Source organism: Sinohyriopsis cumingii, chromosome 10 (genome assembly GCF_028554795.1).
Source record: "Sinohyriopsis cumingii isolate HCF-2022 chromosome 10, ASM2855479v2, whole genome shotgun sequence".
NCBI classification, from domain to species: domain Eukaryota; kingdom Metazoa; phylum Mollusca; class Bivalvia; order Unionida; family Unionidae; genus Sinohyriopsis; species Sinohyriopsis cumingii.
In genome coordinates this window covers 93114233-93133434 of record NC_142970.1, presented here as the reverse complement: position 1 = coordinate 93133434, position 19202 = coordinate 93114233, and the positions used below count along the sequence as shown (strand labels likewise).

General features: G+C 35.8%; 1 protein-coding gene across 2 annotated transcripts in view; it reads left to right on the top strand.

The window, feature by feature from the left end:
• LOC149790594 (N-acetylneuraminate (7)9-O-acetyltransferase-like) overlaps positions 1 to 19202 on the top strand; it is a 139145-nt gene that overhangs the window by 89061 nt on the left and 30882 nt on the right. Inside the window, exon 15 of one of the 2 annotated variants that reach the window (XM_089972690.1) lies at positions 12589 to 12654. The exons of the other annotated variant lie outside the window; for it this stretch is intronic. Coding sequence (XP_089828816.1) covers positions 12589 to 12654 — 66 coding nt within the window. The remainder of the gene's footprint in view (positions 1 to 12588; positions 12655 to 19202) is intronic. 2 annotated transcript variants of the gene reach the window in all.

The window sequence follows — 19202 nt, the reverse complement described above, 5'->3', positions numbered from 1 at the left end:
AACTGGTCAGTCTTATGGAAAAAATCAACTGCCTTACTAAGACGGACTCGTCAGGGTTGGCTGGTCTGTGTAAGAAAGCTTGTCAGTTTCTTCCTGGGTGTTGGTAGTTCTTACCTGAATTTTCCAGGTTCTTCCTCCAGCAGTTATTTTTGCTGCCATGTATAGCTTATCATGTGCTGAAAAATGACGCTAAACCCAAAACAATAACATCTTTGCTGAATCTCAACCATTCACTTTTCTTGGGTTCTTGGCAGCAGTTTAGATTGGGTTCCATAGCACCTACTCCCTGGAAAGGGGGATAACTTTGTGTTTTGTACATTTACATTGTGCATTCTAGTTATAACCTTTGGATTTAGCTGTTATTTTGCACACTGTATCCATCCTGTTATAGCTGGATTCAAAACATTTGGTGAGGGGATGACTCTTAATAAGTACCACACCCTTATGACAAAAGCAGGTCACCTATATTTCTTGCTTCACTGACTGGTTAAAAATTGTCTTCTAATTTAATTTATCTAGCTCTTGTCATACATTGTAGAATCATCAACTGAGAAGACTGAACACCCTTTGCATTTGGCCCATGACCAGATAGATTTTCTTGTACACTGTATATATACTGTTGTCAGGAAACTTAAGTAATGAATGCATCTTGATGATGCCAGCAAAATATGTTTCCTTATGCAATGGTTTTAAAACTAGGGTAGGCAGGTCAGTTTTGGTTTTTAAAAGTTTTATTTTTATTTATATTTTTAACCATGTGTGAAAAACGTTCTAGGGTCAGCAGTGAGAAACAGGGATGGTCTGAAGACCTGAAACATGTATATTATTTTGACAGTACTACAGCCTTGTTACAAGTCTGTTTTAAACTAAGTAACAGAAAGATTCATAACCAACAAGTTTAGTCAAATCAACAAATAATTTAATTTTTTAAGCTACAAAAGGGAAATTAAAGAGGAAATTTCAGTATTTTGAATTAAATCCCAAATAATCTTAAATGTTCTGTCACAAGTCCAAAAGTATAGAATATTCCAAATGAATACCATTATTGAATGTGCTGATGTTGAAAAAGTTGTGAATGTGCTGATGTACCATAGTCTTGCTGTAGCACAATGATATAATCAAAGAAATCTTTGAATGAATTCACAATAATCCAAAGCAGTGTTTTAGTCCAAAAGATAATGAGCACTTTGTAATTCCATTGAGCAATTTAAATACATAATTCCTTTCAATTTATATCTGAACTCTTGATGGCCTAGTGGTTAGAGTGTCTGCCCCAGATGCTGGAGGTCGTGGGTTCGATCCCCGGCAGAGTCATACCAAAGACTTGTAAAAATGGTATTAACAACTGTCTCGCTTGGCGCTCAGCATTAAGAGGTTAGTGTTAGGACTGGTTGGCCTGGTATCAGGATAATGTGTCTGGGTGGGACATCATGCTACATGTCTGCAGCATGATGCCCCAGTGCTAGACATCACTATAAACTGCCACACTGCAGACATCGTAGCAATATGACTGAACAATTATTAAAGCTTCATTAAAAATCCAAATCACACTCACACACCCATACCTAAACACATCTACGAGTGATTCCACAAAGACTGATATTAAAATTGGAATGAATAATTCTGATTTTTATTTTAATTTTAAAGCTAAAACAGAAAAAGATGTTTATTTTCCCATCAAATTTATTAATAAGTTCACTTGAAAAACATTCTAAATTTTTGTTTATAAGGCAGACCTTTAACTGAAATACAAGTAAACAACTTATTTATAATTTACAAAACAAGAATGTAATTTTAAAGGGAAAAACAAAAGTCCTGAACTTAAAATTCAAGTGAACATGTTAGTTACAAATGATCATCGTCTTCAGGTATAAGCTACAATCATGGACAAAAGTTAGCTATGCTATATGTTATTTAAAAATGGTCCTTACAATTTGCAATCATGGACAAAAGTTAAACATACTATATATATATATATATATTCATACCAGCTTCGTCACAAATGTAGGTCACTATGAGTCATATTTTATGTTTCATTGACTTTGGTTTGAGCTCTTTTCATGCAGAGATTATCGAACTAGATGACTGTACCCATCTTTGTTAGTATCACACCCCATGGCCCAAAACTTTCGTTTTTGACTTAGATTGCCCATATCCGCACAATGCAGATATTAACACAAATGAAAGATGGGGAAAAAAGTCAAATGCAGAATTCAGACAACTGCATTCCTGCTTATTTAATCATATAATTATTTTAGTAACCATGACATTTTAAAAGTTTTCAAAGATTGTGGCTTTGTTTATTGTTTATTGGCGGATCCACTTTGAATCTCAGTGCTCTAGTTAAATAAAATAAAATTAAAGTTTTCTACATCATATAATTTTTTTTTACATGGAACAGATTTGCCAATCAAAACTTTTTTAGTGAAACAGATGAGAAGCAATCTCAGATCTGTCAACCATTCCGATTTTGCCATAAGTCTTATGAAAATTACCCTTAAAATACGGATTTACAGCATAAAAGCAAAAACTAAGGAAAAATCATTGCCAAATAATCCGGAAACTTTGTTCATCTGTGTTTGATTTGGATCCGAGTTTCATATTAGAATTAGTGTAATTAGTCAGGGAACCAGACTAACTTTACAGCAGTTCCTCAGATGCTTTAAACTGCACCTATTTGTTCATGCAAAGCGTCTGCATGATCAACCTGTTGATTGTCAAATTTTTTCAAAAATTGCCTTCCAGCAAGTGATGCAGGTTTAAGACAAAAGGGAAAATAAGTCTCTTGAAAAGTGTTAATAAACAACACAGAAGAATAAAAAGGAATATTCAGATTCTTGTGAATAAAAGATGGAAGGGACACAATTACATGTATTGGACATCACATGCCAATTTGAGTATGACTTGTGGCAGGAGATTTGATTGCTATCATCATCTGAAATGAAAAAAGAATTTCCATGAATTACGTCAAGTTGTGAGTCAGCAACAAGCCATTGAGCTGCATAGGGCAATCAGATTCTTGATGATTTATTTACTAGCAATAACCTTTCTGGTGCAGGTGATATGCTCTCAGGTTGTTTCTTGTGCTATTTAATGGGTCAGTTATCAAATTGGACATGACCTTTGCATAATTTATTTGTATCATAACTTACATTTGAATCCCCTCGTCTTGTAGCTTATGAAAATCTTTGGGTTGATTGTTGCCTTCTACTGGTAAATCCATACTTAAACTCATATCCACTAGAACATATGGCATGCTGATACCACTGATGCATAGTTTTTGCTTTGAGAACAGACAAACGTTTGATTCATGAAGATGAAGCTTAGACTGGTGGTCAGTACATTTTATGCTGAATTCACAGATTTTTGGTAATATTTGACATCACTAGTCTTCCACTATCGAGTGACTTCAGCTTTCATCAATGCACTTTTACAACTCTTTTCAGATGTTTTAAGGATGAAAAAAAAAACATTTTATTCGATTTACAGGAACAAATATAAAACATGGCTAAAAATAATTGGTCCCAGACCTTGGGCTACCAGAATTTTCAAGCCCTTACAAGAGTAGAAGGTTATTGTGACCTACATTTGACATTAGGCTGGCTTAGGTAAATTTGCGATTAGCTTATGACCATATAGGTTTTGACATCTTGTGTAGATACTCTTGTACTTGGAATCATTAATATTGGTGGACAGGAAGGGAATACATCTTAAGTACTACACCCTCATATCAGAAGTAGGTAACTCTAACACATATAGCATGCTTCACTGACTTGCATTCAGACTTGATCACTGTTCATGCCATATTGCATGCTTCACTGACTTGCATTCAGACTCAAGCACTGTTAATGCCAGAAATCATCAGAATAGATGATTGTATGCATCTCTGTTAGTAACACACTCATAACAAAAGGTCTCTGATCTACATTTCATATTTTACTGGCTCATGTTTCGCCTTTAACTCATGACCACACAGCTGTTTTTACCTCCAATATATTACAGTTAGATGTACAATCCGGCAACAGGATGCATCCTGATGAGTACTACACATCATCTTGAAGGTCAGCATGACCTATATTGTCTTCTTCACTTACTTGGGTTACATTTTGTGTTTGATGTTCCTTCTCAGGCACTGGTCATGCTAGGATCAAGAAATTGATGATTTACATATCTGATAATACCACGCTGTTACAAAGACAACAAAAGAATATCATCATTACCTAGATTGCATATTTCTCTGGCTTTGTTTAAGTCTTTGCAGTTTGCTGATAAGCATGTGGGATTTTTGTATGTTTGTAGAATAATCAAATGCATCTTGACAAGTTCTACGTCCATTTTTCAAATGAGATCTATGTGACCAGCTTTTCATGCTTGAGTGACTTTGCTAAAATTTTGTGTTCAGTATTCATTTATTCGGTGCAGTTTATGTTCCAGTCATAAAACTTGATAGTTTGATGTATCTGATGATACTGCATCCTTACAACCACACATGGTCACACTTATATACACTTGATATATCCTTACAACTACACATGGCCACACTTATATACACTTGATGCATCCTTACAACCACACATGGCCACACTTACATACACTTGACACATCCTTACAACCACACATGGCCACACTTATATACACTTGATACATCCTTACAGCCACACATGGCCACACCTACATACACTTGATACACTACACTTATATACACTTCATACACCCTTACAACCACACATGGCCACACTTACATACACTTGACACATCCTTACGACCACACATGGCCACACTTATATACACTTGATACATCCTTAGCCACACATGGCCACACTTACATACACTTGATACACACTTACAACCACACATGGCCACACTTACATACACATGACACATACTTACAACCACACATGGCCACACTTACATACACTTGACACATCCTTACAACCACACAGGGCCACACTTACATACACTTGATACACCCTTACAATCACACATGGCCACACTTACATACACTTGATACACCCTTACAACCACAAATGGCCACACTTACATACACTTAACACATCCTTACAACCACACATGGCCACACTTATATACACTTGATACATCCTTACAACCACACATGGCTACACTTATATATATTTGAAACACCCTTTCAACCCCACATGGCCACACTTACATACACTTGACACATCCTTACAACCACACATGGCCACACTTACATACACTTGACACATCCTTACAACCACACATGGCCATACTTACATACACTTGACACATCCTTACAACCACACATGGCCACACTTACATACACTTGACACATCCTTACAACCACACATGGCCACACTTACATACCCTTGATACACCCTTACAACCACACATGGCCACACTTAAATACACTTGATACACGCTTACAACCACACATGGCCACACTTATGTACACTTGATACACCCTTACAACCACACATGGCCACACTTATATACACTTGATGCATCCTTATGACCACAAATGGCCATACTTACGTACACTTTATACACCCTTACAACCACACATTGGCAACACTTACATACACTTGATACACCACACTTATTTACACTTTATACACCCTTACAACCACACATGGCCACACTTACATACACCTGATGTACGCTTGCAACCATACATGGCCACACTTACGTACACTTGATACACCCTTACAACCACACGTGGCCACACTTATATACACTTGATGCATCCTTATGACCACAAATGGCCACACATACACTTTATACACCCTTACAACCACACATGGCCACACTTACATACACTTGATACACCACACTTATTTACACTTTATACACCCTTACAATCACACATGGCCACACTTACATACACTTGATACACCCTTACAACCACACATCAACCACACATGGCCACACTTATGTACACTTTATACACCCTTACAACCACACATGGCCACACTTACGTACACTTGATACATCCTTACAACCACACATGGCCACACCTACATACACTTGATACAACCTTACAGCCACACATGGCCATACTTATATACACTTGATACATCCTTACAGCCACACATGGCCACACTTACATACACTTGACACATACTTACAATCACACATGGCCACACTTATATACACTTGATACATCCTTTCAACCACACATGGCCATACTTACATACACTTGATACACCCTTACAACCACACATGGCCACACTTACATACACTTGATACACCCTTACAACCACACATGGCCACACTTATATACACTTGATACACCCTTACAACCACACATGGCCACACTTATATACGCTTGATACACCCTTAGAACCACACATGGCCACACTTACATACACTTGACACATCCTTACAACCACAAATGGCCACTGTTACATACATTTTATGTTTTACTACAGTGTTGTGATTTTGTTTTTATGACCACATAGACCTTTCCAGGTTGTATACATAACCCAAATGACCTTTCAGACCAGTCCACTTGGAAACTTTTGTATTAATTAATCTACATTGTTTATGGTGATAGGTTACCCAAACAGTTTAACTATGTGTTTTTCATGAGTATAGCTGTTAGTTGAGTGGATTGCATGCTTTTCATGTGAGGTCTCATCTGTTGTGGCTAATCAAGGTAATTGGTAATGAATGAAGTATGTACTGCTGTCTGTCACTCCAAGGTTACTCCAAGCCTATGACATTGGTAAAATATACCTGCAAGGTTACTCCAAACCTTTGACTTTCACCTGGTAAAATAAACATGCAAGGTTACTCCAAGCCTATGACTTTCACCTGGTAAAATAGACCTGCAAGGTTACTCCAAACCTATGACTTTCACCTGGTAAAATAGACCTGCAAGGTTACTCCAAGCCTATGACTTTCACCTGGTAAAATATACCTGCAAGGTTACTCCAAGCCTGTGACTTTCACCTGGTAAAATAGACCTGCTAGGTTACTCCAAACCTATGACTTTCACCTGGTAAAATATACCTGCAAGGTTACTCCAAGCCTATGAGATTGGTACAGTATACCTGCAAGGTTACTCCAAGCCTATGACATTGATACAGTATACCTGCAAGGTTACTCCAAGCCTATGACATTGGTAAAATATACCTGCAAGGGATAGATCATGATAATAGCTTCTTAAGCAGATTTTAAGAACAGTGATTTAAAAAAAAGAAATAATGCAAAAACAATATTGATCTCTTATTTTTATCAACTTTTTGAAAAGCCCTTACATTTATGTTGTTTGATATTTTAATTGGTTGGATTATGATTTTAAAATGTAAATGGGAACAAAATTACCCCCCCAGAATTCAGTTAGAGAAAGAGCACAACATTACATTGTCTAATTGACCATTTGTAATTTGCTGTCGGCATGACAATTATTGTTTACTCCTGAAGACTACTAAAAGTTGACGTCAGCCATGTAATTATTGTTTACACTTAGAGTGTTTGCACACCTATTTGAAAGACTGAATATTGTTGGCATTTGTTACACATAAATTATTGTAATTAGTTTACTTTAAGTATCATGCTTCAGTTTTAAATACATTTCTTTCTGATTATTTTTAGTCTTCTACCCGGATTTCCTACTAATATTTTTTTTTTACACGGACATTGGATATAAACGTTTGAATTATTGAACTGTCGACTCAGTTATTTGTTTTTTTATACTTTTCTCTCTATTGGTTTTCCTACTGCTCTCAAAAAAGTGTAGATTTCAAGAGGCTACTAATTGAGAATTGGGGTCCAGAGTGGGATCTTTCTCAAATTCATCTGTGTATGTAGTTGGGACCAGTTGAGTATGAAATCTTATACTCTTGACTGGCTCACTGAAATCCCCCCCCCCCCCCCCCCCCGCCCTCCAATCTTATATACCTTTACTTATTAAATGCTTATTTTAAAAATTCTGAAAATGACCTAGTTTTGTTACTTTGAGGAAAGAACCAATGGAAATCGGACTTTTCTTGTAAGTTCTGGTTGTGCCTCGTTAAATTGATTTTTCAGAAGCTATCCATAGAACTTCCTTCTATATGGCCCTGTTGTTTTGAGAAGTATTAATGAGAAGCAAGATAGGACTTTTCTGATGGCATCAACAGTTAAGATTTTTGTTAGAGATTTTCAGACAGTTCAATGATGATTGGCTTGATATGCAAGCCCTGACCTTCTTGTATTCCATTATATTTTGTCTTGTGTAAATTTTGGTTTCTACTTTGACTGTCATTAAGGTCCCCTGGGAAAGATGTCTTGCAGATACAAAAATCCATCATGATTTTAGTGGTATTTGGTATTTTAAATCTCTGATGTTGTATTATATAATAATTAATTGCTCTTCAGTGTTATGACTAACAAATTTTGATGGTTTGTCCGTGTTAAAATTGAAATGTGAAGCTTCAAGATCAAATGCACCATATAATTATGGAGAGATAAAAAGGATGGAGAGAAAAAAAGGATGACATGACATTTCTTCTTGACTTTACAAATTTGAGCTGTGTACAGTATATGTTGATGGGGGCATATACTATGCCAATCTTGTTGGCTGTCGTGCCAAAGTTTATTTCCTTTTTGAATTATTTTAGACTGTTGGCAATTGTTGCAGTTTATTTCCTTTTCATATCAATGTAGACTGTTGGCTGTTGTTGCAGTTTATTTCCTTTTTGTATCATTGTAGACTGTTGGCTATGGTTGCAGTTTATTTCCTTTTTGTATCATTGTAGACTGTTGGCTATGGTTGCAGTTTATTTCCTTTTTGTATCATTGTAGACTGTTGGCTATTGTTGCATATGATTGGATGTATATTTTCAGGAGAGGTTTATATTTAACAACATTTTCCTGCCATGATGCAGCATACTTGAAACATTGTATCATTGCTGCTGGTAGTGAATGAATCTTAACACATTAACCCCTAGCAATGACTTAACGGGGCAGGAGGTAGTAGCTCATTGTGACTCCATCAAAAATGGAATTTATCAAAATAATTCTGTTCTAGAGTAACTTCCTTGACCAAGCTTCGGATGGTTTCCATATAAGACAATAATAAAAAATTCTAGGTTTATGGGGTTTTAAAGTTCAAAGTCAAGGGGACAAAGTTCCTTCATGGGGTTTTCCATGAGCAGAGCACATATTAACTTAAATGATATATAATCCCCTTCTTACTTTTGATAGCCCATCTCTTACAAAAAAACACAGGGAGTGATTAAGTGTAAAACTGGAAATAACTAAATATTGATATTGTAATCCATTGTTTTGAACATTTACATAAATGCAAGTAACTAGTGTGCACCGTTCTTTAAAATGGAGGAAGTCAATTTATGAACATTATGGATTATTTATCTTTCATTTCTCACTAGGAAATAGTATGTGGAAGGGAAATGGGTATTTCATCTATATTGATGTAGCTTTCAGATTTCTAAAACTTTTTATGTCATTTAGAAATAGTATGAAAAGTTACAGCACAACAGAGAATTTGTTGTAAACAAGGATTTACTTTTTATAGGTTTTAAAAAAGTTGTCATTTTGTTTAAAACACAAGTAGCATCACAGCTTTTGATGCTATAGGCGTAATAATTCCATCTATAGTCTGATTTTACAAACCCGTTTGTTTGTACCCCACTACTGATTTAAATAATGGAAACCTTTAATGTGATAAACGTGCAAGGAACCTAGTCAGTTCATTCATTGATTTATAATTTCTAACCTGACTGAGTAGAGTGGCCCTAACACTGTCATCTTACGCGCGTTTCATGCTTAACGGAAATTTTCAGTGCAATAGACGAACATGCTCGGATCCATTTCCAGTTTCTGGACAAGTCCATTTTTAGCAAAGGGGTGTAAAATGACTACAGATGTACATGCATAAGTCGTCTGCTTCCAATATTTACAATGTCGAATCAAGCAAAAGAAAATGACAACTATGCTTTTCATGTGGATTTAACAAGCGGTTTAATTTCTGTGTTCATATATGCAGAGGGATGTAATTCTAAATTCCCAACGTTATGTAATTTACGCAGTTATTCAGCAGTCACCAAACAGGATGAACTACGCCATTATGTTGTCTGATGGAAATAAACTAGCCTATAGTGTACGCAATATGGCGTCGTGTAGTATGGAAAGTCCATTAAGCATGAAATGGTGCAGGGGATGCCAACATTAGTGCTATTCTGGTCACAGTCAGGTTAGAATTTATAAATCAATGATTCAACTGACTTATTTCTGTGCACTTTTTATACATTAAGCATTCTCGTTTTTGAAATCGGAGGGGTACAAACAAACGGGAATGTAGAGTCAGTGTCAGTGAGTTCATTTGTGTGTTTGGTATATACCACCTGCCCTTCTCACGTAGACAGACTATTACACACGTAGGAATAAGAAAAAAAGGCATTCCGTAGAACATGTGTAGTATAACTTTCCAAAAGATTTTCTAAGGATAATTTTGGTGTCACTCAAAATATGGTTATCTTGTAAAGAAGGATAAAGAATATCATGACTTAAATGTAAAACTTGTAGCATTGTTAGTGGTTGTTCATGATTCTGGTTGCCGACTACTTGCTATTAGTAGGAATCGATTTTGATGGTGTTGTAGCTGTGAAGGTTTTGCATTTAGCCCAGTTTCTTGGACACCATTGTAAATACCATCATGAAACCTGATGACTTTTCTCATTTCAGCAGTTAGATTAAATTTTTACATTAAGCTTAGTTTCTCTGAAATTGTGTGTATTTAAAGGCAAAACTGAGTCACACTGACATACATTACACTCTCCAGCAATCACTTTTGTACATTTAACTGTTTCTCTGACATTGTTTTATATAGGATAATGAAATTTGATAGATGTATTCATCTCGGGGAGGGTGCTAACAGTATTAACAGTAATGTTTTATTTTCTGATTTTGTCAGGTTTTGTTTATGGTTTTGTGGGATTAATGCCATTTTCAGCACATGATGGGCTTTACATAATGGCTAGTATATTTGGTGTAGGAAGAACCTAGAAACAGATTAAGAGACCCATGGGAAGCAAGCTTTCTCACACACCCATGTTGGCCTAGCCGACTCTCAAACCCATATGAACAGAGGGGAGATGTCAGTGACCTGTAAAGGCAAGCGCCTTATATCACTTTTCCACCCTGGGCCCTGATTTCATCAGCAGTAATTACGTTCTGTCATGCATTACATTCAGCTGTCGATGCTTAGTTTAAATCCCTAAGGGATGTCTCATGAGTTTTTCCATTGAACACTGGATTCCCCAACTCCACTTATTATAAAAATGTTGGAACAATTAAATTGGGTCTGTTCGTCCATTCATCCATTCACGTACATTTCATCCACCCATCCAATTTTCATTTCCACACAATGATCTAATTATTATTAGATTTTAACAAAATCTGGTATGTAGCGTGATGAGACCTTGCCATTGGTCTGCATTATTGTTAGATGGAGTTTATTTAGAGCAGCTTTTTTCAAATAGCCTAAATAAATTTTAATTGTTGATTTTTATACCGGATATATTTTGTTCACAATAATAATAATAATAAAGACTTGATTGAGTTAACTCAATAACTTTCTTGAGGATAGTTGCATCTAGTTGTAAAACAGAAGTAGTCCATCTTAAGGCCCTCAGTACAGTAATGCAAGCATCCACAGAAACAATGGTTAGTTTAAAGCAAATGAAGTTTTAATGGTCAAATCACCAAATTTGATGAGATTATCTTCCCTTACCACCAAATTTGATTAGATTATCTTCCCTTACCACCAAGTTTGATGAGATTATCTTCCCTTACCACCAAATTTGATTAGATTATCTACCCTTACCACCAAATTTGATTAGATTATCTACCCTTACCACCAAATTTGATTAGATTATCTACCCTTACCACCAAATTTGATGAGATTATCTTCCCTTACCACCAAATTTGATTAGATTATCTACCCTTACATCCAAATTTGATGAGATTATCTTCCCTTACCACCAATTTGATTAGATTATCTACCCTTAGCACCAAATTTAATGAGATTAGCTACCCTTATAACCAAATTTAATGAGATTGTCTACCCTTGGGATCCTTGGTACAACACTGTCTTGTACTTGGAGTTTCATTATGGATTCTTTCTTTTTATTTTTAAGAAAAGGAAAAATATTATGTTCATTGAATGTTGCTACAACATTCCAGTTGGTAAAATAACTCCAAACCCACTCATTTTTTTAATTTTTTTAAATATAAATAGATGCTTGTTTTGTTCTTTTTTAACAAAAAATGGTTATTATGATCTTAAAATACCCTTAATTTAGTCAGAAAGCCCAATATTAAACTCAGTTAATTTCTGTCTCATCATCAGCATCTAGGTGAGATACAGGTAAAATATTTCTAATGGTGACAGCAGCTGCAATGTCAACATTAAAATGATATTTAAATTAATGTGTAAGTGGCTATGCAAGTGAGATGTTGAATAATACATTGTTGCGCGGGTGACAGATGATGCACTATGTTCTCTGGAACCTGTGTTAAATCTGTACCTGTTGGCCTTGACACACTGACACCAAGGTGGGTCCATTAACGATTAGTTACGATCCTCTCCCTTTTTTTCAGCGTGGGTGTCGGCATATGCCGCTGTATTGGCATCTGAAGCAGAACAGTTTGCGTCGACTTCTTGAAGTAAGTGTTTCCCTGAGTGATGTTTTGCTTTACCTTTTCTTCTATGATTGGGTTATATTGGGCTATCTGACTTGCCACCTTGTCAGCTACTAGTTTCCCTCCCTCCAATAAATTGAAGTTGATGATCTATTCTTTGGAAACACAAATTTCGTTCAGGTAAAAGATGATCATATCAAACAAATTGTTGGACTAAATGAGTGGAAACTTCAAATAGTTGATGCGTAGAGGGTCAATTCTTTACTATACACTGAGCTAGTTTCCATTGTTGGAATTCTGTTTTGTCAGTAACCTTAGAAATGTTTCTTTAATACAGAGGTCCTTCACTATAAAGAACATTGTTATAAGTGGTCATTGATCTCATCATCAAGCATATTTTATAACATGGTTATATATATAAAATGGATATAATAACAGATCCCACTATACTAACAGATACCACTATACTAACAGATCCCGCTATAAATCACTTTGTTATAATATGGTCATAGATATAACGCAAGCAGGGTCATGGATCATGTTGTAAAGCACCTGATTATAACACTGTCTAATGGATCACACTTTAAAGCACCTTGTTATAACATAGTCATAGATAATTCACAGGTAAGGTCATAGAATTCACTATAAGGTACCTCATTATTACATGGTGATATATTTAACATGGGTATGGTCATTGATCTCTCTATAAAGCACCTGATTATAACACTGTCAAATGGATTGCAATTTAAAACACTTTGTTACAACATGGAAGTAGATAGAACAATGTAAGTCATGCATCTTACAACGTTACTCTTACTACATTACTCCCTTGATAACTCATGCCCTGATAACTCACGAACCCGCTTATGACATGGGGTCAGGCATGGATCCCATCTTGGGGGGCTAGAAATTACCCAAAACATTGACCCCTATTTGCTTAACTTCAAGAAAATCACAATCACAGTTTGTAACTGAAACTTTCGATATATCGCTCATTGTATTGTCAAAGTTGACAGAGGACCTGGAAATTTTAATCAACATTATGTCCGCTTTTAATAAAAAAATTATATTTTTTTACTTTTTCTTTCCAAATGACATTCTTTGAATACTGTAAATAATGATATTTAATGAAATTTCGATCAATGAAAATGTCACTTATGCAACCAATTAAACAAGTGTTTTATCAAGTGATATTTTTATTTTAGTTCTTTCTTTATTTGGGTTTAAGTGCAGTGATCATAAATGCAATGTGCCCTCTTGTATTCCAATGTAAAATGTGTCAATCTTTCGTAATGGCTATGTCTGCAAACATTTCTCTGAGAACCTAAATAAATGCTGACAGTTTTTTGATATCTGACTTTTATTTGTTATATTGAATTAAAAGCAGACCTCCTTTGTATTATCATATTAATTGCATCTTTTCAATCAAAATAAAGGATGTGGAATAAAGAAAAGTTAAAAGGCATGCAAATCCTGCATGCTTAAGATCTAGTGGCCCAGGTTGTACATCAGGTGAACTAATTTCAATTGATCAGTTGAACACTGTCATAAATATTATTGTGTACCTAATAATAATTAGACCACCCAAAATTAAATTGTAAATGTAATCAAAGATAGCAAGGCAACCAAGCAAAATGAATGTTCCATGAAATAGATATTTTTTGTTTCACAAATAGGATTATTGTGAAGAAGTGAGTTTCAGAAATTGGCACTTAAAAACATCTTTAAGGACAAACACAGGTTTCGTTAATACTTGAGTTTCAGCATCAACAATTTTTTACATGAAATAATAGTTGCTAGTTTTTTAATAAAAGGAATCTTATTCAGTGGTGTACCAAAATTTTTGGCAGTCTACTTCCCTTCATTTTTAGACTCCCAGCTTCGAACTCCAACGTAGCATAATAAGTTAGGAACCAGATTAATCAACAACAAAACAATTTAGTGAGGTAATAAACCATTGTTTTCATGTACACTTGAAGGTTGTTGAAACAGTTGGAATAATGTTAACAATCTTTCAATTGTTGGGCATCTAAAAAAAAATAATGTAATTTTACAGAATAATGATCAACTTTGTTTTAAAAAAAGTACTGTAGTGACAATTACAGTGGATTCTGGTTAATTGGGACCAGAACAGTTTGGCCCAATTAAGTGGCTGCCCCAATTAATGTGAAGTAAGTACACAAGGCAAACATATACTGTACATGTACTGTATAAAAATGTATAAAACAAAACACAAATTATCGTTTACTGAGAAACAATACATGTAATGTAAATTAATTCTGGAAACAAATGGCATAAGTCAGAGAAAAATATTTTAGCTAAAACAATTTTAATTTAATGTTCTTAACAGTTAATGATGTCTGACAAATTTATTGAGTGTCCCCTGCCACATTCCCTTAATTGACTGTAGCTGAACGAAATCAGTGCATGTATCTACTGTGGATATTGGGCTACCTTCATTGCCTTCCTGCATGAGGTAGTGTTGTAATTCAGCTATCATTTTTCTGGCATCCTGGTTAGTCACATGTCGAGGCTCTGGCGTGTTATCATCATCATCCTCACTTTCCTGGTCTTCTGATGTCTTTTGTTGTTTTTCTGCAATTCGTTCACAAATTTTGTCCTCACAATCTTCATATTCATTGTAGCATTGAAGAATGTTATCGATGCATGCAAATTCTTCGTAGTTTGTGACATGTTGCACTTCCAAAATGATGTCATTTTCACTCTCTATCATATCCAAGCCTGAATGCTTAAAGTCACAGTGAGAAAAGCAGTTCTGAACGGTCTTGATGCTTATTTCTCGCCAACTATCAGCAACAAACTGTATTGCTTGTAAAATGTTAATCCTTGCACTGATCTCCTTGGCTGTTGAAGATGATGTCAGTGTTTTCTTCAATTGACTCAAGAATGTAGTTAGCAACTTTGCACAATACAAAGTCTTCAAATTTTTTTTGATTCCCATGTCCGTTGGTTGTACCAAGGATGTAGTGTTGGGAGGCAAAAATCCCAAAAGGATGTTTTTCAAACAATCTGAATGAGGATGTGCTGCACAGTTGTCAAGTAACAGCAAAATATTTCTTGAATTCACTTGTAGTTCCACATCCCAACTCACTAGCCATTTCTTAAAAATTTCAGAAGTCATCCATGCATTTTTGTTAGTGAGGTACACGACTGGTAAACTGTCTATTCTAAGCCCCTTCAAGCATCGAAGCTTAGCGCTTTTCCCAATAACCAACAGCTTTCATTTATCAGTTCCTGATGTTTAAACAGCATAACACAGTTATGTGATCCATTGCTTTCTTTGATGCCGACAGTGCTACATGTTTTTAGGTCAAGGAACCATCTGGTGTGGCATGATAAAACAGGCCTGTTTCATCAGCATTGTAGATGTCATCTGCACAAAAGTTCTGAAGCAAGTCAGGCAGTTTTGTTAATTTCCATTGTTCAGCACTTACACCATCAGCACTGTCCTTCTTGCCATGTGCTTTCTTGAATTTAATGTCATGCCTAGATTTCCATTGAGACAACCAACCATCTGTTGCTTTGAAATCATTGTGACCCAGCTTTTTAGCTAACTCCTCTGCCTTACTTTTCATCATTGAACCACTGACACTTACACCTCATCCAGGTGCAATAGAGAACCACTGATTAAGGGCCTCTTCAATGTCTGGATCCTTGACTTCACAGTTCCATTTTTTGGTTGTTTCATGATGTCCTTCGTGTAAAGTCCATTCCTTTCTCAGTTTATCTTGCTGCTGTATCACGCGTGCAATTGTAGATTTTGGCACTCCAGTTATCTCTGTCAGTCAGTGATGACTGGTGTTAGGTGGCTGGCTTTTAGTTGGGTCGAGTAAGGAATTTTTTTTGCTAATGTCAAACCTTTCTGCAGCATATTGGAAAGAGTCTGATATTTTCCAGGTAAAAGTGCATTACTGATTGAAACAGCGATGAATACAGTAATGGCTACCACGCCACTGTAGTAATGACCATCATGCAACACACAAGCATGCCATCTAGCATATCCTGTCCCAGTAAAGTGACATATCGTTCCAAATAAGCAGAGCAAATTCTGCTTATTTTTTTAATCTGTTTTTATTCTTTAAGATTTGTCCCAAATAAGCGGCTGCCCCAATTAACCGGATTTGACTGTAGTCTCAAAGCAATTATAAAACAAGTATTCAGCCATTAAACAGCCGTATTTTCCCCCCCCCAATTTCATTTTTATCCAGCAGGAATGGCATCACTTCTTTTTTCGGAGGTCCCTCTGTAACTTGTGCACTTGCTTATAGTGCGGTTTATTTTTCGGACTTTATTGTGCGCGAGTTAACGAGGGAAAGGTGTATAAAGCACCTCATAGCATAATAGATATAACAAGATTTTGGTCATGGATCTCGTTATAAAGCACATGATGTAAAATGGGTCTCACTTTAATGCACCTTTTTAGAACATGGTTATAGATGCAAAAAGGGTATGATAATGGATGGCACCAAAAAACACCTTGATATAACATGGTCATGGTTATAACACGGGGTCATGGATCTCATTATAAAGCATTGTCAATGAGTTATTGATATAACATTGGTATGGTAATGGATTGCATCATAAATCACCCCATTATAACATGTTCATTGATATATCACATGTAAGGTCATGGATCTCACTATAGAGCACTTCGTTATTACATGGTCATATATATAACAGGAGAAGTCATGGATCTCACTATGAAACCCGTTTATAACATGGTCATTGATATAACATGTTAGGTCATGGATTTTGCTATAAAGCACCTGTTTATAATGCTGTCAAATGGATTGCACCTTAAAGGATCTTGTTATAATGTGGTCATAGATATAAATCACATAAGGCCATGGATCTCACTATAAAGTACCTCATTATAACAGAGAGGCCCCGAGTGGCCGAGTGGTCTAAAGCACTCTCTGTTACGGAACACTGCCATCTCACCTCTGTCTGCATGGGATCAAGTCTAGGATTCAGCCCATGTGGGTATGTGAGAAAGCTTGCCAGTAGCTTCTCGTGGGTCGGTGGTTCTTCCTGGGGTTTTCCCGGGTTCTTTCACCACTCACACACACACACATTATAATAGAATAGTCGTCTGTTTAGCTGCCAGTGTCTCCTTGGTTTTGTCTGGCTACCTTTTCTGGTCTATATTCTGTCTGTCTGGCTCTGTTTAATTTTTGGAGGTAAAAGTATCTTCATTTAATTTTGATTTAAAAAAAAAATATTTTAAAGCATAAATCTGCTTAAAGTTTGAACGCTTATATCATTCCAAAGAATGCAAACAACAACTGTTAATTATTTGTAGATTCTGACCAAATTTGTTATACAGCTTGATATTAATGGGAACTTTCCTGAGTTTGGTTTGTCACCATTCTGCATCATTATTTGGCAGAGTTATAGCCCCTACATGTCAGACCCAGCCACTTCTGTTTCACACACAAGTCCCTCACTTGTTGTTGCAGGCTATCTGGTATGGTTTACAGCTTTGTATTGTTTAGATCTTGACTTACTTTGATCATTAGCCTTCATCGTAAGAGTTCTTGCTGTTATTTGCCTGACACACCTACTTTTTTAAATAAATAATCCCTTGATTCTTGTTTGATTTGGTTTACTGATTGATATTGATGAAACCTTGGCTGATCATGATTGTCAGCATTCTTTGTCATCATTTGTCAGACCCATCCACTTTTTTGTATTTGCACAATAACTCCCTTAATTATAATCGGATTTCAAACAATTTTTGTATGTAGTTTTTTATTAGGCCTTGACTAAATTGTATTTTCAGTGTTCTGTCTTGTTTAGTAAAGTTATTGTCCCTGATTTTTCAGGCCATCTGCTTATTTTTCTGCACAATAAAATTCCCATAATTATTATTCGAGTTCAACCCAGATTTGTAGTCAGTATGATATTAATGCAGTCTTGGCTGCATTGGATTGGCTGCATTTTACATCATCATATATTTCACAGATTTTTTACCTCCTGGTTTTCAGACATGTCTATTTGCATTTCTACACAACAACTCCTTTGTTCTTGACATACAAAAACATTTCTGGCAGCAGCAGTGGTATGAAAAATTTGTTATGCTTTTGTTTAAAGATTTTAGCAATGTTTTGATCATGGGCTGAACATGAAGGCCCAGGCTTACTTGTGGTATGATTTCAAGTAAATTTGGGATGATTTTAATTTTTAACATTCTGGGTGGTTGGCTCCATTTAATTGTCAGCATTTGGGGTGGTTGGCTCATTTTAATTGTCAGCATTCTGGGTGGTTGGCTCTGTTTAATTGTCAGCATTTGGGGTGGTTGGCTAATTTTAATTGTCAGCATTCAGGGTGGATGACTAATTTATTTGTCAGCATTCAGGGTGGTTGGCTAATTTTAATTTTCAGCACTCTGGTTGGTTAGCTCAATTTAATTGTCAGCATTATGTCTTTGTCTTTTTATCACCTCTGATTATCAGACCCACAACATTTCATTTTTGCACATGAATGACTACCATATTGGATTTAAAAAAATCAGCAGGTAGCTTGTTAGTTCTGTTTGATTGTTGTGTAAC